This window comes from Miscanthus floridulus, unplaced genomic scaffold (genome assembly GCF_019320115.1).
Source record: "Miscanthus floridulus cultivar M001 unplaced genomic scaffold, ASM1932011v1 fs_416_4_5, whole genome shotgun sequence".
Classification (NCBI taxonomy): Eukaryota; Viridiplantae; Streptophyta; class Magnoliopsida; order Poales; family Poaceae; genus Miscanthus; species Miscanthus floridulus.
This window is the reverse complement of record NW_027096718.1, coordinates 22515-45742: the sequence shown is the minus strand read 5'-3', so window position 1 is coordinate 45742 and position 23228 is coordinate 22515. Positions and strand designations below refer to the sequence as shown.

Here is a 23228-nt window from a genome sequence, read left to right as displayed (position 1 = left end):
TAATTGGTTGGATTCCTAAAGGTGATGGGCAAATCGATCTGCCCGAGCGGCATGGCCTGTTTTCTAGGCATGATGCCATGGAAAGGCGCCTCAGTTGGCCAGATGCGTGATCGGTCAATACCCATGGCATCGATCGTCTCAGCATACATGATGTTGAGACCGCTGCCTCCATCCATCAGCACCTTGGCAAGCCGCTTCGTGACAATGATCGGGTTGACCATGAGTGGGTATCTTCTCGGCTGTGGGACGCTTTCTGGGTGGTCGGTCCAATCAAAGGTGATGGTGGACTCTGACCATCGAAGGAAGGAAGGTGTGGCCAGCTCGGCCACATAGACCTCGCGGCACACATGCTTCTAGCAGCGCTTGGAGTCATAGGCCATTGACCCCCCCCCCCCGAAGACCATGACACAACCATCCAGCGTCAGAAAGCCACCGTCCTTCCCCTCGGCGTCGTCTGCCATCGGCTTGGGCTCCTTCCTATGCTCCCCCTTATTGGAGCTACCAGACAGGAGCGCTTCATGAGGGCACAATATTTGTATAGGTGCTTAACCGGGAAGGAATGGTTTGGGCATGGCCCTTCAAGCAGTTTCTCGAAGTGGTCTAGGGTACCCTCGGTGGACTTCCGACCCCTCTTGCAGTCAGTAGCGGCGATGAGCGAGCCCTCACGCTGTTGCATGTTCTTCTTCTTGTTGGGGTGGTAGGAGCGCCTTCACCGGCATCCTCATCCCACTTCGCCTTGCCGTTGGGACGGTCGAAAATTGCTCCGACTGCCTCCTCGTGCTGAGGCATGGCTGGTAATGATGTCAAGGAGCTCCTTGGTGGTTTACGGGCCCTTACGTCCCAGCTTGTGAACTAGGGACTCGCAGGTGGTTCGAGGCAGGAAGGCTCCTATAACGTCAGCGTTGGCGACATCGGGCAGCTCGTTGCATTGCCAGGAGAAGCACCGGATGTACTCACAAAGAGTTTCCCTGAACTTCTGTCGGCAGTTTTTTAGATCCCATGGGTTCCCTAGACACGTGTAGGTGCCCTAGAAGTTTCCCATGAAAATCTCCTTTAGGTCCGCCCAACTTTGAGTCTGGTTGGGCGGATTGTGCTCCAACCATGTTTGTGCCGAATCGGCTAGGAACAATGGGAGGTTGCGGATAATGAAACTATCACTATCTGCTCTAGCAGCATGGCAAGCAAGCCAGTAATCCTTAAGCCACAGTCTGGGGTTCATTTCCCTAGAGTATTTCGAGATGTTGGTCGGCGGTCGGTACCACGGTGGGAAGGCAGCGTTGAGGATGTGTCGGCTGAAGGCCTGAGGTCCCGGCATGTCGGGGCTCAGGCTCCGGTCCTCACCACTGTCGTAGCGTTCGCCACGATGAGAGTGGTAGCCACGGCCGACTTCCTCTCTCTCGTCGCTTTGTGCATGCCTACGGGCATCTAGGGTGTTACGTGCATCATGGTGGAGGCCGAGACGCTCATGCACCGGGGTCGTGGCGCGCCCCTTGCTGCCTCGTGGCGCTTGGTGGACAGACACGTCCCTGACATGTCGTCTCAAGGGCGCGCGCTGACTGGCGTCGAGCTCATGTCACCGAGACAGTGAGCTCTCTGCCTGTTGCACCGCCGTATGCTCGAGCAGCGTGCGGATCTCATGATGGGCCCGACAATCCTTGGGTGTCGTGGGCTTCGGGAGCCCTTGGAGCAAGGCCATTGCGACAGCGATGTTCTAGCTTGCCCGAGCGAAGTGTGGGTATGCTCTATCATCTTCGATGATCCTTCGATTCATGTCATGGGCCATGGCGCGCGCACGCCCACCGTCCCGCGGCGCTCGATCTCTCGCTTGAGTCACGGGCTTCGGGAGCCCTTGGAGCAAGGCCATGTGGCAGTGATGTTCTAGCTTGCTCGGGCGAAGTGTGGGTGGGCTCCATCATCTTCAATGATCCTCCGATTCATGTCGTGGGCCATGGCGCGCGCATGCCCACCGTCCCCGCGGCGCTCAATCTCTCGCTTGAGCTCTATGTGCTCCTTCTCGTGTTGGAGTCATGCATCCTTGAGCTCCTGGTGCCGCGCCCTTAGCTGTTCTGCCTGCATGCGAGGAAGGGCCCCTACAAATTCCTTGACCTCATCGTTGAGGTCATTTGGTGGGGTAGCCCCTCCCTCATGGACGCTTTCGACGCGTCCCTCGGGGGTACCTACCATAAAACATTCTCATGAGGGGTGATGGCTCCTCCTGCTGGAGTCAGAGTCGAAGAGCGACTCCAAAGGTCGTGGAAAGATTCCGCGATGTATTCAGTCATCCCCATGAACTAGTCGTTCGTAGGGGATGGGTGCATGCGCTGCGCCACGAGGTGGCCAATGGTCCCCGTAGCATTGCGCAGACCGAACGGGAATGCTGCTGGGGTGCCCCGGGTGAGGTGTTTCGGGGAGAGCGGTTCCCCTCCGATGAGTTGCACCATGGCATTGGCAAAGGAGAAAGTAAGGCAACGCAACTCCTCTCGGGACGATCAGAGTCCTAGGAAGGCATCGAGTTAGCGCTCCAGCCTCCCATAGTCGAAGCCGAGGAGCCGGTCGGTCTCGGGGACATGGGCCTCTGGCGCTTGCAGCTGTAGCTCCTCAAGCGCCTCGTTGATCGCGTCGAGGCCGACAGAGTGGAAGGGCTAAACGGCGGCGGGAGGCTGCGCCAACTCTCTCTCCGTCGTGACGATGAAGTCTAGGCTCCCAAAGCGCACATGCGCGCCCAGGACCTAGCTAACGCCATGACTAGCCATCCGAGGCCTGATGTGGACGTCGAGACGTGCAAAAACCCCCTACCTGGCGCGCCAACTGTCGGTATTTTGGATCACTGGCTAGTAAATTTCTAGGTTGCGCGTCTGGCCCGGATGGTGTGCTCGAAGGACACAATGATTTATATTGGTTAGGGCGGAATGTCCCTACGTCCAGTCTGCTGCTGCTCGTGTTACTGGCACTAGTTTGTAGTAGGGGTTACAAACAGGCGAGAGAGAGAAGGTCCCAGGTCTCTGGTAAAAAGATCGAACGGAGTTGAGTCTTGTTGAGCTTGTTCAGCCGTGTGCTCGTGCCTCTCATGGGGCGTCCTGCTTCCCCTTTTATAGGTGAAGGGGAAGGCACATGTTACATCAGAAAAAGAGGAGAGAGAGAGAGAGAGAGAGAGAGAGAGAGAAAGGGAGAAAATCGAGGAGAAGAAGCCCTCTAGGACCACCGCTTCCTTCTCCTTCATGCGGGTCCTGCCAACGCTGTAGATGCTTGACGGGGACGGCACCATGTCAGGCTCCTGTTCACCACTGGCGCCATGCCTCGACGTCATCAGCTGGTCGTGGCGTTCCATCCCGTCCCGGCGGACGGCGTGGTGACCCGATGTGCTTGTCAGCGGCTGTACGGGGATTAGGCAGCACAACGCCCACGCACCCGTCACTTTTGACGATGCGAACCCTAGGGTGTGGCCTGTCGTGGCCACGGGTCACGTCAAGGCGTGCCCGTGCCCCTTCTGGTGTCAGAGGCTTGACCCAGGCCCACACGCTTGGACCCGTAGTGGTTGGGGGTGGTACGGACCCCGCCGGATGAGGCGGAGCCCACGCCCTCGGGGTCGGGTGAGACGGGGCCCTCGCCCTCGGGGTCAGGCGAGATGGAGCCCTCGCCATCGGGGTCGGGCGAGACGGAGCCCGTGCCCTCAGGGTCGGGCGACACGGTCCCCGTGCCCGAGGGGTCTGGCGAGGCGGAAACCGTCTCTTCGGAGTCGGTCGAGACTGAAATACGCCCTTGATTATCTAGGCGAGTTGTCGCCCGTGATCCTCTGATCCCTTCTTCGGGTATCCCTAATATCGTTACCCGACAAGTTTGTTGACGGAGAAAGTCAATACAAGTATGTAGTTTTTGTAACATGGAGATGCAACAAAAGATTAAGGAGAGACCAACAAGGCAAATCCTATTTAGAAAATATATGAAAGACACCTTAAATTAGGGAGAGAGGGGACCTTCACCCCCCCCCCCCCCCCCCCCCCCGGTTGACGAGTACAATACATACGAGATAGTAGACCGTGACATAGAAATAGAGAGAATTAAACTTTAGAGATATGGTTCTTTGGCCTCAGCAGCATAGTCTAAAATAGTGATATGCTTCAAACGAATCAGAAGTGCATGACGGATTGGAAGGATCTAGCAAGGGCCTAGAGGACAAGGGTGAATAGGCCTATTTTTCTAAAATCAACAATCTCAATCGAAACTGTAAGATCGAGGAGCCTTCAAGTATATCTGCGGAACCACCACGTTGCGGAGGTTCTGGACAGATGCGCGGAGCTTCCACAGAACAGAGCAAAAAACTAACTACAGGGGAATTGAGTGAATGAACTTTGAATCAATTGATTTACCAGCCTTCCTGGGAGTTGGTTGACTTTCTCAAAGCACTGGTTACACTCAGAAACTAGTACGGCCACAACCCAACACCAGTGTCCGCCACTGCAAAAGTACACGACTACTAACATGCCCAACAACTGCCAATTTCGTGATCCATCAACGCCTAATCACCTATTGGACGCTAGATAAGCCATTGTCACGCAGGTCCAAACCGCCGCTGCCAAAGTCACGTGCGGTTGGCTGTCGAAAACTCTAGTCATAGCTCTGTCATCATAGACAGTGATGAACCTGGCGTCATGCGTGACCCTTCGACATATTAGCACTGTAGGATCATACCCTAATCAACTAGATGATTCCACCATATCCGAATACCTCTTAGGCTATCTTGTAGCAGACACCATAAAAATAAAAAACAGAACATGCGGGGTCCAAAGGCCTCCTCAAGGTGCTGACGTCTGAGATCCTGTATAACAAGAGCATCGTCTATAGGAACACAGAGTGTCCAAGGCCCTTGAAGAAAGACACGCACAAAATAATATTAATGCCTTGTTTAGATGCCATCCAAATTCCAAGTTTTTTCACTCTCTCTATCACATTAATTTTTAGCCGCTTGCATGGAGTATTAAATATAGGTAAAAAAAATAACTAATTACACAGTTTAGTTGGAAATCACGAGATGAATCTTTTGAGCCTAGTTGGTCCACGATTGGACAATATTTGCCAAATAAAACGAAAGTGGTACTATTCATCGGGTTTATTTTTTTTGCAAACGAGGCCTAAGAATGAAGAAACGGGTATGAATAGATAAGTTTAGGAAGAAAAAAATCTATAGAATCGGGTTTGGACCAGCCGTCAGTGAGATATTGGTGCCACCATATTAGCTAGTACTAAATAAATACTACCGAAAATGAAATAAATCCTTTTGAACATTTGGACACGGGGCATGTGATTACGCTGGTGGCATTTGAGCTCACTCAGTCTATTGTGTGATGGGCCTTAATCGCACGGAGTGGCCTGGCCAGGGAGTGGAATTTAGCCTGACGGCATGCTAGCTCTTTGTCATTGGGATGCTGGCATCTGTCCCAGATGGAAGGAACAGAGGAGTAGCAGGGCATCGCCGCCGGCCGTACGCACAGAGGCAAGCTATGTAATCAATCAGCAGAGCAGAGCTTCCTAAGCACCAGGGCCACGCCGTTCCCAGGCTCGACGGTGAGCCTGAACACGGGGCGGTGGACGTACCCGGGCGACAGCGCGAGCTCGAACCTGGGCAGGAGGAGCGCCAGCACGACCTTGAGCTCCACCACGGCGAGGTTCTGCCCAGCGCAGGTGCTCGCGCCGACGCCGAACGCCCATGTACATGTGCGCCGGCCTGCAGGCTCCCGCGACGCCGTTGGCGAACCGCCCCGGGTCGAACCCGTCGGGGTCGCCGCCGGCGTGGCCCCAGGCGGCGGGGTCCCGGTGCGCCAGCGCTATGGGCACCCGGACGCCGGTGCCGCTCGGGACGTGGAGGCCGCCGAGCGTCAGGTCGCGTAGGGCTGGTGGTCGACGTCGTCTCGTGCCCCGCGAAGTAGATGTTCTTGCAGTTGTCCATGATGAAGTCCTCGGGCGTGCATGAACTGAAAGCGCTGGCGGCGGCCTTGGCGCCCTCGACGATGGAACGCAGGAAGACGTCGCTGTTGCTCGCAGATGATGTCGCCGGCGGGTCGTGTTCTTCTTCGTGCCTCCTCGCTATGTCCAAGATGAGGTCGCGGATACTCGCGCCGCGCCTCCGAATCTCTCGGTTGCGCTTTGTTGGTAAGTACCTGAATCCACATCTTATTCAGGTCAGGAGGAAAAGTTTTGCAGGGATCAATGCAGGATGCATGATAATGTGCCTCATCAGGCATGTCGACAAGCTCATTTTCTAATCGAGTTCATGTGCTGCAGAGTTTTTTCTTTTAATGTTGAAGGAACATAATGCAGAGTTAGTTCAGGAAGAAAAGAAGCCTTTGCTTCCATTACCCTCTCAATTTCTGTCCCTCGGTTGCATTTTGATTTCTAAATCGTATATATCACAAGTAATAGCATATGGCGGTGATACTAGTTCAACAAACAAACAAAAAATGTGCAAATGAAGTTTTTTTTTTAATCTCAGCATACCTACTACCAGGAAGAGCAGCAAATATATCTTGCTTTGCCATTGCCACCTGAAGCTGTCGAATCTTGCCGAGTATCTCCTTGCCTTCAGAAAACCTGCTCCCGAAAGCAACTCTTGATATGACATCAGCCGAGAAGTTCCTCAAGAACTTCATGAACCACCACCTCCCCTGTCATCTGTCAACTATATCTTCCCATGAAACCAGCATTTCATTTGCAGACTCCGCCATCAAATCCACCATTCCCTGTGGATATCCACCGCAACAAACTGTTCTCATGACAGGGCATTTATTTCAGTATGTAAGCGCTAACCACAAATAACTTCTATTGTAGGAGAGTTCCAGAACACTAGTTAGGTATGTGAATCGTTCTGTCATCAATCAACTGACAGGTTCATTACGAAGGCTGAATTTTTACCTTAACCTTGTCCATGAAGAAGTGAGACGCGATCACCTTCCGTTGATGTGTCCAAAGGTCACCGTTTGCCGTCAAGATTCCCGTGCCAAGAAGCGCTCCAAGCTGCTTCTGCAAGTAGCGAGGCTTTCCAAGATCCAAAGACTTGCAGTTGGCCAGCTCCCTCACCATGTCTGGATCCGTCACAAACAAAGACTGGATGCTTCCAGTGGAATACAGGTAGATGGAACCTATCACAATGTGACAATTGATTGCATGATATTTAAAGCTTCTGTTATGACAGAAACATGATATGTCTCTCTTTGCAGGAAAGTGAGTAAAAGCAGAACCATTGCTTAGCTCGAAACAAAAGCATTTAAAAAAATGGTATTCGGAATGAAATAGGCAACGATTCAATTCAGCACAAGTGGCGCTGACATACCGTAGACCTTGTTCCAGTGGTGGAAGTAAGGGAACAGAGCGGCCATGTAATTGGAGGAGAAGCGATGGCTGCCCCCTGCTGCTGCTGCTTGTTGTTCTTGGTCAGATTCGGCCAGCTGCTTCTGAATCCTCCTCATCTCCGGTATGTTCCGCAGGAGGAGAGAAGGCTTGGGGCCCTTCACTCCCTGGCGCCTCAGCCTCTGCCTGATCCTCTCCGGTCTCAGCCATAGGAAGGTCCACAGGTAGGAGAGGAGGAGGATGCAGATCAAAACCGGAGGCAGCAGGCTCAGCCATAGCACTCGCAGAGAGGAGACGCAGGCATGTTCCATTTGTGTCTGTGACTGTGAGCAGGGAACCTGGAGATAAAGCTCCCGGGTGCCGCACCCAAAAAAGCAAAAGCAAGAGAATGGAAAGACTAGGGGAACACGGACAAGCTCAGCTCTGTCTGTTTGCTGTGACGAGAGCAGGTGGTTAGGGACTTAGGGTATGTCCATATGTGCAACCGCAGCATCCTGACCTTATTTAGTTCATTATCTAAAATTTGGTCCCTATCGCATCGTTTATTTAGACACATGCATAGAGTATTAAATATAGACTAAAAAAATAACTAATTGTACATATTGCGACTACTTTGTGAGACGAATTTTTAAAACTTAATTAGTCCATGATTTGACAATGTGTTGTTACAGTAAACATGTGTTAATGACCGATTAATTAGGCTTAATAAATTCGTCTCGCAAATTACTCATGACTTATATAATTTTTTTTATTATTACTATCTGAACACTCCTATATAACACCCATAAACTTTAGGCCCTGGATTTAAACACCACCTAACTAGTAGTGACGGCAGTTTTCAAACAGAAAAAAAAATGATGATTAAGACTAGACAACAGAGAGAAGGGTTATTATACTTTAGATAGACTACTCCTAATCAAGGAGCAGATGAGAGTTGGTCCCAGTGAGTGAGGTTGCCGCCTGTCCTAGCTAATCAATCCCCAAGGAAAATTAGAGCAAGGAAAGGAAGGGACAGGAAAAAAACAAGCCGTGGCTGTTTGCCGGAGATGCTGGTGTTTATCAGTTGTTTCTTTATTTATATATCATAGGAGTAGTTGCCAACTTTTTTTCTGTTTGTTTGGTCAAGCTGTGGTGGTTTCACAGAGGTGCAACTATAGTTGGTTGTTTTTAGGTTGCCAGCAGTTTTTGCAGTTGTGTTTTCGTTTTGTCAGCTCCTTGTACTTTCAAGTTAGGTTGGTTTCCGTTCCGGAGCCGTGAAGTTATTCAGTTTTTGGCCCGTCGGGTACCGGGTCTCTATTGCCGTCTTTAGTGCTAGCGAGTAGTGACGCCGGCGGTTTTTCCTAGCTCGTCTGCAGGTGGGCTAAGGCCCGTACAAAATTTTCCTTTTGGTATAAAATAAAATAAATTCATTTTTAAAAAAAAAATATTATCTCCTTTTCCATGTGCCTTTTTCCCATCTGTTCTTGTATATATATACATACAGAACCTAACGATACATGTCTTCTTCCTAGCTTTCAAATCACAATGTCAATTATAGCTTGAAAATACAGGGTAGTCAAATGTCTTTCTTTGGTCGAATTTCAGTGACAGGCCATCACATTTTAGAGCAGAAGAAGAACAGCAACAAAATAAGTATATGTTTCTATTTTAAAAGAATATGAATATGATTACCTCCGGTGCCACCACTGGATGGTACCCTATCTTAAAACAAGGCATGCTGAAGGCAAGTTGAGTCTTCTAGGACCACATTGTCATGGGACGAATCAAAGGAGGATGGCTAAACTTCAAAATTTTAATCTGGAAGTTAACTAAGCTTACAGCACAAGTTTTGAACATATAAGTGGCGCACAGTTGAGAAATAGAAAGTATCAAATATAGTCCTGCTCTCCTGAGCCCAGAAAATTGTAGTGTAGGAAAATATGTGATTGAGTTCGTCACAAGAACAAACTAATATAGATGAAACATCAGGAACTTCAAATAAAGTGGTAGCACCAGGCACAACCAGACATCAAATTCGGTGTTTGGTGATGGTGGTTGGGTGTTGCAGGTTTGTTGACTCGTGGTCGCTTCCACTGAAGCACTAGTTGATGAGCCCAAGTGTATCAAAGAGGTCAGCCTCCTTGAACATTATATACGAGCCCACATTGTACAAGTTCAATTCACGTAGAGGAAGCAACTTATTCAGAAACAGAGATCATGGCAACCTTGTCACCACAAGGGGCATGCCAAACTCAGGCTCAATGGTCAACCGAAACACCGGAGAGTGTCGGTACCCAGGTGACAATGAGAATGAGAACTTGCTCAGCAGGCGTGCAAGAAGAACCTTCAGCTCTGCCATTGCCAGGTTTTGCCCGGTGCACAGTCTTGGTCCGTATCCGAACGGCATGTACATGTGGGCCGGCTTGCACGCCGCAGCAGCTCCATTCGCGAACCGGTCTGGACGAAATTCGTTAGCATCTGGACCCCAGGCTTCGAGGTCAAGGTGCAGCATTGAAATGGCTACTTGGATAATGGTGCCATGAGGGACGTCAACTCCACCAAGCCTGATGTCTGTCAGTGCTTCACGCATGATTAGTGACGCCGGAGGGTACAGCCGGAGAGTCTCTTGTATCACCATTGTAAGCTTCAAAAGATTTTAATGCCACTTTTAATGTGCATCACCAAAGAAAGATTTAGACCTGCAGGAATGAGGAGAGTCTCTTACTATTTTCAGCTGACGAAGGACGTCAATGTCCAGCACTGTCTGTCCACAGCACACTTCTAGAGACTCAGCCCGTGCACGTTCCTGCCAGTCTGGGTGTGCAGCAAGTAGCATCAGGCACCAAGTGGCAGTGACCGCTGTAGTTTCATGCCCAGCAAAGTAGATGTTCTTGCAGTTGTCGACGATGAAATCTTCAGGGGCACTGGAATAGCTTGGGCACTGGTTTGCACCATCGACAATGGCATGCAGAAGGTTGTCATATGTGGACATGTGTGTGACAGCATTGCTGCGGCTTTTGCTCCTGTGTTCCCTTGAGAGATCCAGGATTAGTAACCGGACTTCTTGATCCAGCATTTGTATCTCCCAGTTTCTCTTGGTAGGCAAGTATTTCCTGCAATAGAACAAGATTAATAACCAGTCAGGGTGTTCATTTCCATTGCATTCGTAATTTCTCAAAAAAAAAAAAAAAAAATCAAAAGTCCCTTACCACAGTGCAGACAGCCCGACAAATGTATCCTGTTGAGAAATTAACTTCTGGAGCTGCCTGAGCTTGCAAAATATGTCTTTTCCTTCTATGAAATTGCTCCCAAAACAAGCTCTAGCAATCACATCCGCTGAAAAGTTCCTCAGGTATCCATCAACATAGATCTTCTGACTACCTCCTGTGCTATTAAGCATATTCTCCCATGATTGTAACAGCGGAACAGTTGCATCCACAATCAGCCCTATCATACCCTATCATTGTAGGAACAACACAGTTAGGCTTAGGCTGATGATACAGTTATATGGGCTTTTTTAAGTAAAATTTAAGAACCTTAATTTTTTCTACAAAGAATTGTGGTGCCAGGATCTTCTTCTCATAGGCCCAAAGGTCGCCATTCGCTATCAATATACCTAATCCAAAGAGAGGTTTTCGTGATTTCATTATATGCTGTGGCTTCCCTAGCTCTGATGGAGTCCAGTGGCCCATGTCTTTTACCATTTCTGGCTGAGCAACATGCAATATCTCCAAAACTCCTGTTGAGTAAAGGAACACGGGCCCTGTTCCAATTTTCAAACACCATGTAATGACATAACAAACTGAACTGAAATATTTAGATAATGACAGAGCAATACATAATGGAAACTTAAATGAATCAAAAGTCAACCACTTATAACTGCATACATTGATTGCGAAAGTTCAACAGAATGTTCACAAGACAGGACAACCCAAGTCACAAGCATCTCTCAGCTACAACAAGGTCCAAAATTCCCAGGACAGCTACACAATCATTTAGGTAAATATTTCTTAATGTTAGACCACGGTTTCTACAGAACCTACTTAGTTACTCGTGGACAAACTTACAGTACTGAACTCCAGAGAGTAGAGTACACATTCTTAATATTTGGGTCCACTTGAAAACAAAGTGTTCATGGATGTCTTTTCTGAGGCAACTATCTGTACACAAACTAAATGTAAGGATTTAATTAAGGTAAATATCTGATCATATGAAAAAACCAAACTTGATACAAAATCTGGCTATCACTATCAGTTCAGACTTCAGAACATGTTATTTAGTGAACTTCTAAATTTTCTCCTAGGGGAACTTACTAATGGAGGTCCATAGCTTCAAGTATAGAACTAGCTGCACAGTGACAGATAGAGATAGGCAAGGGGATAAATACTTAAACTGCATTCTTGTTTGTGATCCTGAAACAAGATAATAGCCTAATACTCATAGTGGCAAAGACTGAATGATCTTCCATCAACATCTGTCATCTTTGTTATTGGGGATTTCTGGACATGAAAAGCATGCTCACACAAGATGATTAACATCGCAAAAGGAATCTAAGACTTACTTAAATGCTAAGTATATGATGTAAGGTTCTGGCCATTCTCATATTTGGGAGACCGATGCAGAGTTATCTTCAAGCATAGTTAATTAACCTTACTGTCTAGCCTTTTATGAACACTATGTTTCTAGCTTCCGATTATGGAAAGCTGTTGTGATTCCAGAATGAAGTAAACAATCACAATCATGCTTATCAGTCTCATTGCAGTGACCCTTATATAAACAGATAAGCAAAAGCAAGGGATTCTATACATACCATATGTCTTCCTCCAGAGAAGGAAATGAGGGAAGATGGTGGATATGTAGCCGTTCATGTCTTTGTCTTGCCTCTGCACACACTTGAGTTCTTGTTGGATTCTCTTCATCTCCTGGGTGTTGCCATAGAGCAAAGTAGGTTTAGGACCGTTTATGCCTTGCCTCCTCAACTTTTTCCTTATCTTCTCCAGCCTCAGCCATAGGACTTCATATAAGTAAACCAGAGCTAAGCCAAGAAGTATGGTCGAAACAACTAGAACTATCTCAAGTAGTTTCTCCATTAGAGGGGAAAGTATGAGAGGAACAAATGAGTCTTATGTCAAACATACAAGGCAATCAGTACTTGTATAGTCTTCTAGCTTAAAATACTTAGTAATGAACTCCTATATATTCCAGTTTTAAAAAAGCTCCCATCTGTTCCTATACTTGTTGAAGAAATGAGTGGTGGTTTGTCCTTTTCCTGACCTACTGACTCCCATTTACCCATATACTTGTTTTAATAATGGTGAATGATTGTCCTTTTCCTGACCTACTGACGTTCTCTCATTGTTTAGATCACTTCCAGCACGTAGTTTCAGAGACATGCCACCTTGAAAACATGGCAAGTATTCATCACTAGACTTTTAGCAACTTGATTTAAGGCTTTCTGCTTGCAAAATTTTCCCTTCCTGTGTTACTTTGTCAGAACATACAGCCACCATATATTATTACTACATATAACTCTGCACTATGTAACTAGCATGACACAGGTGGCTCGTTTGGTTGGGGGTAATTGAAAGAAGGGAATGAGAGTTTAGAGGTAGGAGTTTAGAAATATTTTCTTTGTTTTGTGGAAATGGGAGTTTTGGTGGAAAGGGGAAGGGGTGTTTAGGGGGGCAACTCCCACTAATCAATTCCCTAGGGGAGGGGTGGTAATTGGGAGGGAATTGTGCTCTTATTAAAATAAAAGTAGATCCTTACCGTTCATCATGATTTGCCTCTTCAATTCCCTTTCTTATTTCCCTCCACGAACCAAACAAGGGATTAGGACTAAAAGTCAATTTCCCACCTTAATTCCCTCTATCAACTCCCACCACGTATTCCCATGCTTCTTCCAACGTATTTGCCAAACACACCCAGGAGACTAGATTAATCTAGGCAAGAGTTTTATATCAGAAAGAAAGAAAGAAAATGAGGAAAAAAGTCACAAATAAAACACGAGTGAGCTTCAAATAATAAATGAGGAATTACCTCATGGTTGGAACAGATATTTTTTTAACATAAGGCAAATATCAGAAGAAAAAAAAACAACAAGGTCAGCAATAGATTGTTTAAGGCATGGATTAAACTTTGGAGTGGAGAGTTAAGCATATTTAATTTAAAGCAGAAGCTTCATAGGACTTGCAAATTACCAGTCAAACTACAACAAGCATCATGCACAATGAGACTACAAGACAACAGATATTTTAGGTACTTACTGATGAATGCATGGGTAAACTTTCAGGCAGAGTGTTAGTTACATGGTTGAAGTTACAATCTAAGCAACCAAACATACAAACTATTAATCAACAGCAGCAATCAACAGTATTTGTTTTGCTGAACTGACTGAACTTGGGTACAAGAACTCCTTGGTGGATCACGTCAGCAGACACAAAGTTTGAACTTCAAATTAATCTTGAACCTTTTCATACACAAGTGACAAACACTGGCAACAAGCACACGCCATCACACAGACATTTGGTATCAGCAGGTATGCACTGAATATTTAGAACATAGACCACCAACTTCTTCTTGTGTCTACATGTGTCGTAGTGGTAGTCTGGGATCTACGGCACAATTGCCTTCTAACATTGCCAGCTGGGTTGGTGAAGCACAAAACTAGAGCTAAACTGACAAGACTTACAACTGGAGCTGCTGCAATAAATAGCCATCTATGACGCCCATGTGCTCCATTTGGCTGCTGTGCAGTAGGAACAGCATGTTCACGTGTATTAGTCTCTTCCATTGTATCACCACCTGTATTAGAACTTCCATCAACCTCAGGCTCATAAGTTTCTTCAACAACTTCCTGCGGATGGGTACGCTCCACCCAATGGATACCTCCCTCATTGACTGTGGCATGCTTGGACCTCTCATATTCCGGGTCATCTGTAGGAAGCTCGTAACGACAAACTGGGCATGTATTCCTAGAGCTAAGCCATGGCAAGATGCAAGATGAATGATATAGATGCATGCATGGTAGCTGTTTTGCTACAGTGGTGACAGGCATATCATCTTTGCAGACTGGACAGGTTACACCACCGTTTATCTCATAGCTTTTGGAGATGACCACAGATGAAAGATTTTCAATGAAAGATGCCGCTGCAGGTGGAGCTCCTCTTCTGGAATTGTTATCCTCAGCAAACTGCTCGAGAAGTATTTCAAACTGTCTTGCATCAACATAATCTCCAGGATTCCCAATAAAAACTCTCCTGATTTCTCGCCCTTCCATGTCGGCTCTCAGATCAGTCCTGTTCACTCCTTGGCTTCCAGCTGTTCTCCAAGTCCACGCAGCACCTTCAGCTTCCTGCTCATTCAATCCACTCGGGGCGATATCATGCCATTGCTGCCGGCGCTCCTGCATGGTGTCATCTGCTTCATCCAAATCAGACTCTTCTGACTGCTCATCCTCATCATCATCTTCAGGATCATCCGAATCCCACTGGTATATTCCAGCATTCATAGGATCAATATCTGTATCCGTGTTCATGTAGCTCTCATTGTCAAGCTGAATGACAATTTCCCTCCCAACCATGGCGTGGCGATCAACAGAAGCATCCGATTCCCCACCCTCGTCACCAAAACTGATGTTCGACTCAATCTCACCAAACACAGAATCAGCGTAACTCAGAGCATCACTCTCGTCATCTGAAGTGTGCCATCTCTGGGACCGGCTCGGCGTAGAGCTATAAGACGCGTGCTGGCGTGGCGGAATCGTCGGGGAATCAGCATCCGCCTCATGACCCTGCCTAGCCAAGTTGATCAGCTGGGAGAACTGCTGCGGGAAAGCATCCTCCTCCGTGGGAGGCTCGTGCCCTGTCACCCTGGAGGACCTCTGCCTTCGCCATCTTCTCTGCCGGTTAGTCCTGGGAGTCTCGTCCCTGTTGCTGTTGCTGTCACTAAGCACGGTCATCTTGCACTCCCTGCATATGGCTAAAGCTTCGAAGCTGTCGGTGACCTCGGCGTCCAGAGTGAAAGGCCGCGTGCAGACCAGGCACTGCACGTCTGGCGGAGCGGGGAGGAGCTCGTAGCTGCCGTAGTGCCTTTGCTGGTCAGACATGGATATCTGGTTCTTTTAAATCCGAGAATACCCTTTTGTATCTATCAGTGTGCCAGGGAAAGGAGGGAATATGCGATCGAGTTCATACATGAACTGGACTCCAAGGAAGCAGATCTGTCCGCTGGACAGGACAGGACAGGACATCCGGATCAGGTGCCCGTGATATGCATCAGTAAACACGCGCGCACATGTAAACCTGCCAACGAAAGGAATGGAAGTGATTGGTTAATCAGACGGTACAGAGATCAAACCAGATTAATACACGCGCGAACTAATGGAACTAGCAGACAAGGAGTTTGGGCAGGTGAGGGAAGATCAAGATTTGAGGGGGGAATGGAATAGAAGAACTATAGAAGTAAAACAGTAATCCTAGGGTGGGGAAACTAGAGAGGGAGGGGAAGTTTCCTCACCATGAACCTCGATCCGGACGGGAGAGGCCTCGCGAATCGATCCTGGCGAAGCTGCGTGCGAAGACTAGGACGGATGGGGAAGACGAAGACGGATTGGGGGGAGAGAGGTGTGGAGGTGGTTGGGTTCTCCGCTCCTGAGATTTGTCGGATGGCTTCTCCTCCTTTCTCTGCTCGGTAGAGACGGACGGAAAAGAAGAGACTGGAGAGATGGATTCATCCGATGTGGGCCTGGCCCGCTCGTGTAGTAGGCCTATGTGCTCCAGCCCAGACCAGCCCAGGATGCACAAGTCGTGGTCGGGTTGATTTGATTCGTGTAGCCAGGCCCAGACACGGCCTCTTCTCTCGTTCTCGACTCATTTTTTTTAGCGTTTCATTGCAGGCCTGGAATCGGCTCCGCCAAATGTGGAGAAGAAGAGGGGGGCCTAATTTTTTACTATTTAATCTTTTTTTTAATATAATTTACATTTGGCCTCCTGAGAGACTTCAACTCATCTTTGGACCCTGAGGGTCGGCGCCATGAGTCCTGGCATCGAGGTAATACGTCTCGGCGCCACAGATTTTGACGCCGAGGTACCTGACCATGCACAGAAGAAAATCCTATGTGGTCGATACCTCGGCGCCGTAATACATGGCGCCGAGGTCGACGCCACATATCTTGGCGCCGACCGCCGACCTCGCACACGCTGATGCTGGCAGGCCCTGAGATGCGAAAAGGATATCCTGTGCTCATGACAGCTAGCGTCTGCTGTATTTTCTAAGCCACGGCAGGATCAGTGTGTGCAGATCGCGGGCAACCGCAAAACACGGGCGGCCGCTTTGGATTGTGGCTCGTACTAGGCATCAAACAATAGTTTTGACTCCCGGCGTCGTCGTGGTGTGTCGTCATGACAGTGTCTGGATTATGAATACTAGTTAACGGGAGGTCACGTCGTCCCATCCTGCAAGGCATCACCACTGTTGTCATTTTATTTGACTTTTCCACATTATTTCCATCAATAGTTAAAGCATTTTAAAACGAAATGTACTGGAGTTCATTTAAGTTGATACTGTACATACAGTACTGGAGTTCATGCAGTTTACTTTATTTTTCTTCACCGTGCCGGATCAACGATACGGGGCTGTTCGGCTGGTGGGATTTTCTCCCATGCGTTGCCAACGTTTTTGCACTGGGTCTTGTTTAGATTGCAAGTTTTTTCACTCTTTCTTTATCACATCAAATTTTTGGACACATGTATGGAGTATTAAATGTAGATAAAAAATAACTAATTACACAGTTTAATTGTAAATTACGAGACGAATCTTTTGAGTCTAGTTAGATCATGATTGGACAATAATTGTCAAATACAAACGAAAATGCTACAGTGCCAAATACTGATTCCTAACCTCAATCTAAACAAGGCCTGGATTTTCTCTTTCATGCTATTGATCGACTGTGTAGGATTTTCTCCCCTGGCCGACAACGCATTGATGGCCGGCGTGCAGGCACAGAGGAGGCGTGCGGCTAGTACGTGCTAGACATGGTGCTGATGCGTCACTAGGCCCTCGTTTAGTTGGCCCGATTCGACGGCGGCTGATCCACTGTAGCTACACCGTTTTGTTTTTATTTGATAATAATTGTTCAATCATTGACTAATTAGGTTCAAAACGTTCGTCTCGCAAAGTACAACCAAACTGTGCAATTCGTTTTTGATTTCGTCAACATTTAGGACGTGTTTGCGACCCTGGCCCGGAGGCCCGGCTGCGCCCGTGGGCTGCAAGTTGCCATGTTTGTGGTCGATGGCCCGCAAGCGAGCCTGGCTTCGCAGAGCAACACTCGACCTCTCCGCCTGGCTCTCTGGAAACGACCGAAACCCTCGTTTCTTCGGAGCCGAGCTCGTCTGCGACGCACGCGGGCGATTTTGGGCGGCGGCGGGGTGGCTCGCGCGGGCTCTGGCGGGAAGGGGAAACGTCTTCACGCGCGTCCCCGCTCTCCGCTCCCGCTCTGGCCGCCGCGCGCGAAGCGAAATGGCGGCGATTTCGCCGGCCTTTATATACGGGTTCTCACTCTCCACTCTCTCCTTCTTCCACTCGGTGCTTGCTCTTCCACCTCCCTCGTGAGAGACCGGCGGTGAGTTGTGGTGCGTGGCGGCGGCGGCGACCTCCGGCTGGCTGTGGGTTAGGTCACCGGCGCCGAGTTTCTTCGCCGCGTCCCCGCTCCGGCTGCTGCTGGGACTCCATGGCAGCGGTGTTCCTTTTCTTCTCCGTCCGCATCTGCTTCGTCTTTTTCCCGATCTGCATCCTCTACTTCTAGATCTGCCTCTTCTCCGTTGTTTGGACCCCGAGCCAAGGTGAAATCGACCCCCAATCTTCTTTTTTGTGGTGCTTCTTGAAGTTCTTAGGGTTTCTTGTTCGTTGCTGTTCATGATCTGTTAGGGTTTCATACTTGTTATAACTGCTTCATGCTCCTATTAGGGTTACTTGTACCTTGCTGTTCTTGATCTGTTGGGATCGTGATCTGTTAGGGTTGTTGATCTGTTTCAGATTTGTATTGTACCTTGTTGTTCATAACTGTTTGATGCAGTTGTTAGTGTTACTTGTACCTTGCTGTTCTTGATCTGTTAGGGATGTTGATCTGTTTCTGATTACTATTGCTTTGAGTTTTTTGTTCCATCATTGGTCAATGATGTTGTCCACATTTAGTACTGGGAGGCATCACATACAAGATGCAGTCGTGCTTTTGTTGGCATGCATTCATTTCACATTCATGTTGATGCCTAGCAGGGTACATTAAGCTGAAATCATGTTATATTTTTACATGCTTGTAGATGGATCTGTCTTTGAGCCGTGACATGCTGTGTAGGAAGGCAGCTGCCTTGACTGTTGTTATGGTTACCTTTGTATCCACTAGGCTAAAAAGGAAAACCCCTGAACCTGAAACCCCACTGCCTGATCCTATAGCACTGGCCCTGATTAGGGATGAAAATGAACAGCACAGACAGAGAACACTGAGAATGATATACAATTCCACTGATTCAGAGTGTATTTCTATGATTAGGATAAAGAGAGTTGCTTTTTTTAAGTTAGTGAGAACTTTTAGAGAGAGGAGTCTTGTCACTGATAGGGAAGGGGTGTCAGTAGAAGAGTAGGTTGCCATGTTTTTACATATTGTAGGGCACAACCAAAGATTTAGGGTTGTCCACCGGTCCTTTAGGAGGTCCATCCAAACTGTCCACAAGCACTTCCATCAGGTGTTGTATGCTGTGGGTGAGCTTAGGAATGAAATGATAAAGCCAACTAGCACTACCACTCACCCAAAGATTCTTGGAAGCCATACATGGAATCCATATTTTAAGGTAATTGTATACCCTGGGTTCATTAGTTACATTAGACCTGTTGCAATGACTGACCCATGCTTTTTAGGATGTCATTGGCTTTATAGATGGCACTCATTTCCTAGCAAGGGTTCCTAGGCGCATGCAACAAGCTTTTAGGGTTCCTAGCAAGGGCTCCTGTAGCTAGGAATGGGGCTGTGAGGGCAATGAGGTGGACCAACACCACCTCTGGCTTTGTGCTAAGGAGGATGGCTGCCCTTGTTAGTGATGGTAGCAGGCCTGAGAAGGTTTTCAAGGACAAAGATGTGAATTCTGTGGCCAAAGCCCTCAAGCAGTTCTGTGGGGAGGTTGTTAGCCCAACTCAAGTGTACAACCACTTGAGGAAGTGGAGGCAGAAATGGGCTAGGGTGAGCAAGTTGAAGGACCTTAGTGCTGCTCTTTGGGATGACCAGGCTCATGCTATCATGCTTGAGCAAGAGCACTACCTTGTCCACTGCAAGGTAGCAGTTTGATCTCGTCTTTGCCTTGACTACCTACATTTGTCTTTCTTAAACTACATTTGCCCAACTCTGCAGGACCATCCTAAAGATGCAGAGTTTCTTAACTGCCCTATTAGGTTCTACACTGAGATGGAGGCTATCTTTGCTAATGCCATGGCCACAGGCAAGTTTGCACTTGGGTCTGGTGAAGCCTTAGGGTAGAACCAGGCTAACAGTGTTGGTGCCAAGGCTGATGGTCCTCCTTTGACCCACACCACAGTTCCCAGTGAATAGGGAGGGGATAGCAAGGCCACTGAACTGCTTCCTACCTCCTCAGCTGCTGGCCCAAAGAGGAAGAGAGGGAACTTCTCTGAGGAGGAGATGCTCATGTTGACTAACATATCAGATGCTGTGAACAATGTGGCCAATGCTCTTAGGGAGACTGGACCTGCCCATGTTGATGCCAATCTGTACCTTGCTATGATGGAGATGCCTGGCTTCAGTGAGGAGGCACTTATTGTTGCCTACACCTTCCTCCTGGACAACAAGGCCCAAGGCAGGGGCTTTGTGAACATGAGTGATGCCCACAGGGCCCTTTGGCTTAGGACCTTCCTGGTCAAAAACTACTATGTGTAGTTCCACTACACATGAAGGGCTAGAAGGCCAGGAGGAGGTTGACTGTAGAGATGTATAGTTCCTCCACCCCCCCTCACCCACTCTCTCTTCTTTTGACAACAAGACCTTTTGTGCAGTCTGCTTGTTCTTTTGACACCTGACCTTGATGGTATAGTTTGCCTAGGAGGGTGGCTAACAATAGGCAAGGATTTGGGAACATTTGAGCCCTTGGCTGTTGGGCAGAACTTGGTATTGTAAGAAACTTATTTGTAGCCTCTGTTGGCTACTTTTTATTTGATAAATAGTTGCCTATTTTTGTTGTTTATGCCTCTGGTGGTAACTGTGGGATTTAAAGGCCTATGATGCATAAAACAAACTTGAGGTGGCTACCTTATTCTTGTTTTGATGGTTTTGTTGTTGTGCTTTCTTCTTTATTTGCCTATCCTTCCATTCTACACTTATGCTCAGTTGTACTCCACAGCAACAACATCCTCTCGTGATGGCTGATGTCAGTGAGTGCAACTGTTGTTTATTTGCCTCTTTATTTAGTTCTTACAATTCTTGGTAGCCACCAATGACTAAACAAGAAAAAAACCACCAAACTACTAAGCTGAGGCTAATTTTTTTTATCAAGTTGCCGATGATATTCACCATCATTCAAACTGAATGGTCGACTGAGGCATGTCATTCAGACCACTTACATGTTCTACATTTGGTTGGTTTCAGAGAATGCCTCCCTGCTATATGGTCTTTGAAGGGAAGAAACCTAGGATTTATTTTACATGGTATGAGTGTGCTAAGCAAGTGCTTAGGGAAGAAGGGGCTATCTATTAGAAGTACAACAACTATGATGATGCTCTTAGAGATTTTAATGCAAGGATACCTCAAGAACCCTTGCTGTTACCAATTCATGCCCCTCATGGGGATGCATCAGCATCCCATGAACTAGTGACAGGTCAAGGTTCTGAAATCTATCCTCATTCACCTGGGCTGCAAGGCTGTTGCAAAAATACTGTCATCTTGATCTTGTTTATGGTTGTAGTTGGTCTGTCACTCAAGCTGTTCATGTGCCACAGCTGTTATTTTAATTAGGCCGATGATGACACAATAGGATGACTGCATTAGCTGGCTACATGCTTTCTGTTAACTTGGTGCCCTTCTCGGCTTGCCAAACTGTTAAATGTTGTATTTTGGCCAATGATGACACAATGGATCGATGCATTAGCTGGCTACATATCATTTTGCTGCCTCTTATCTGTTTCTGTGAACTTTTTCGTTTGTTGGCTTCAAAACTTGACTGACCCATGCTTCTGTTCTTCTTTACTGACTTTGATTATCCCATGTAGCCAGTAATGCCATGAATTGTTAAATTAGCATGTCTGAGGCCAACTATTTCATGCTGAAACTTTGATTTGTTGTTGTAACGGTTATGGAAGAGCAACCTCATTCTCCTTTCATTCATGTCCATTTATGTTTGTTGTTATGGGCCTGGCCGACCATAGCCAAATGACAAACACTATCTCGGTGTGGCAGTTGGTGGTGGTTAGCCTCTCAGCCCGGCTGCTTCTTCGATGACAAACACAGCCTCGCCTGAGCCGGGCTCACTGGGTACACAGGCGCAAACAAGAGCTGTTGCACCACTTGGGGCAGGCCTGCCCAGGCCTGGGCCAGTTGGGCTGGCCAAGCCGGCCAGGTACAGGGTCACAAACACGCCCTTAGTACTCCATACATGTACCGCAAGTTTGATGTGACGGGGAATCTTCTTTTTGCATAGTGTCAAAGTTGGGAATTTGGTGGAACTAAACACACCCTAGTATCTCCACAGTGCAGACTGGACAGAGAGAGAGAGACGGGTTCAGTGGCTAGCTTCACGCCAGGTTCAGGACTTGAGACTGCTCTAGCCATCGCTGCCTCGTCCCATCGCCCACGCCTTGCACTGCTCGGCCAGCAAGTTTTGCGACGAGCACGGGAACCGAGGCAACGCGGCCGCTAGTCTGCCGGCATCAGCGTGTGCGACCTCGGCGCCATGTATTACGGCGCCGAGGTATCGGCCACGTAGGATTTTCTTCTGTGCATGGCCAGGTACCTCGGCGCCAAGATCTGTGGCGCCGAAACGGGTTACCTCGGCGCCATGACTCATGGCGCCGACCCCCAGGGTCCAAAGATAAGTTTAAGTCTCTTAGGGGGCCAAATGTAAATTATATTAAAAAAAGGTTAAATAGTAAAAAATTCAGGAGGGGGGCAGGCTCAACTCCCACGGTAGGATTCCACCCCCCGAGGGCGTGATGAAGATAAATGTTGATGCCGCGCTATCTAAGAATTCTTTTATTGCGACAGTGGCGGCGATAGCAAGGAATGAGGCAGGCACTTTTCTGGGAGCGTCTGCTGTTGTGATGAGAGGTGTTTCAGACCATGAGACGGTGGGAACGTTGGCCTGCAGAGAAGGTTTAGCACTTACAAGCGACCTCATGCTACGGAAGGTCATGATTGCTACCAACGAGATTTTTTTAACACTTTTTGTAAACTAATTTTAAATCTAACATTGTTTTTTTTCTTCCAAAACTAACACTTTTGGTCGCGCCTATTGCCATGGCGCGGCGAAACATCTGTGCCGCGCCATGCATAGTGACGCGGCGGGAGGATGACATGGCGTCGTCGTGGCAGGGTCTGTCGCGCCACCCATCTTGGCACGGCTGTGACGCGCCAGCGCTGGTGGCGCGATAAGGCCTAGTAAAAGCCCACGACGCCCCCACTGCGCCCGCCCTCGCCCTCGACCCCAACGCACGCAGCCGCCCCTTAGTTAAAGTTAGAAAAAATGAGCTTAAAGACAAATTGAATAAAGATTGGGGGTAGTGTGACGGAAGTATCTTCTTTTTGTTTGATTGATGGAAGATCCGATCCGTTGAGCACAGACGTGAGGCCTTGACTAAGAGCCGAGGACACGTCATGGATACTCATTTTCAATCCTCCAACCCTACGTACGTCA

General features: G+C 48.0%; 2 protein-coding genes and 1 pseudogene across 5 annotated transcripts; all 3 read right to left on the bottom strand.

Moving 5' to 3' along the window:
• Window positions 1–4456: 4456 nt before the first annotated feature.
• Window positions 4457–7748, bottom strand: LOC136531692 (cytochrome P450 714C2-like; annotated as a pseudogene).
• Window positions 7749–9124: 1376 nt separating this feature from the next.
• On the bottom strand, window positions 9125–13724 carry LOC136531688 (cytochrome P450 714C3-like). Of its 4 annotated transcripts, none has more exons than XM_066524344.1 (6): window positions 13587–13724; window positions 12131–12334; window positions 10857–11083; window positions 10530–10777; window positions 10046–10433; window positions 9125–9964 (listed from the first exon to the last, which is right to left on the bottom strand). In XM_066524344.1, the coding sequence occupies exons 2-6, from the start codon at window positions 12237–12239 to the stop codon at window positions 9536–9538; spliced, it is 1401 nt and encodes a 466-aa protein (XP_066380441.1). In that variant the 5' UTR covers window positions 12240–12334; window positions 13587–13724; the 3' UTR covers window positions 9125–9535. The 4 variants fall into 4 exon arrangements, with proteins under 4 accessions (XP_066380441.1, XP_066380440.1, XP_066380439.1 ...); XM_066524343.1 differs by having other exon boundaries at window positions 12131–12242; window positions 13587–13700; XM_066524342.1 differs by lacking the exon at window positions 13587–13724 and having other exon boundaries at window positions 12131–13426.
• A 30-nt stretch (window positions 13725–13754) lies between these two features.
• On the bottom strand, window positions 13755–15992 carry LOC136531690 (uncharacterized). Its single transcript, XM_066524346.1, has 2 exons — window positions 15838–15992; window positions 13755–15623 (listed from the first exon to the last, which is right to left on the bottom strand). The coding sequence occupies exon 2, from the start codon at window positions 15425–15427 to the stop codon at window positions 13874–13876; it is 1554 nt and encodes a 517-aa protein (XP_066380443.1). The 5' UTR covers window positions 15428–15623; window positions 15838–15992; the 3' UTR covers window positions 13755–13873.
• Window positions 15993–23228: the final 7236 nt, after the last annotated feature.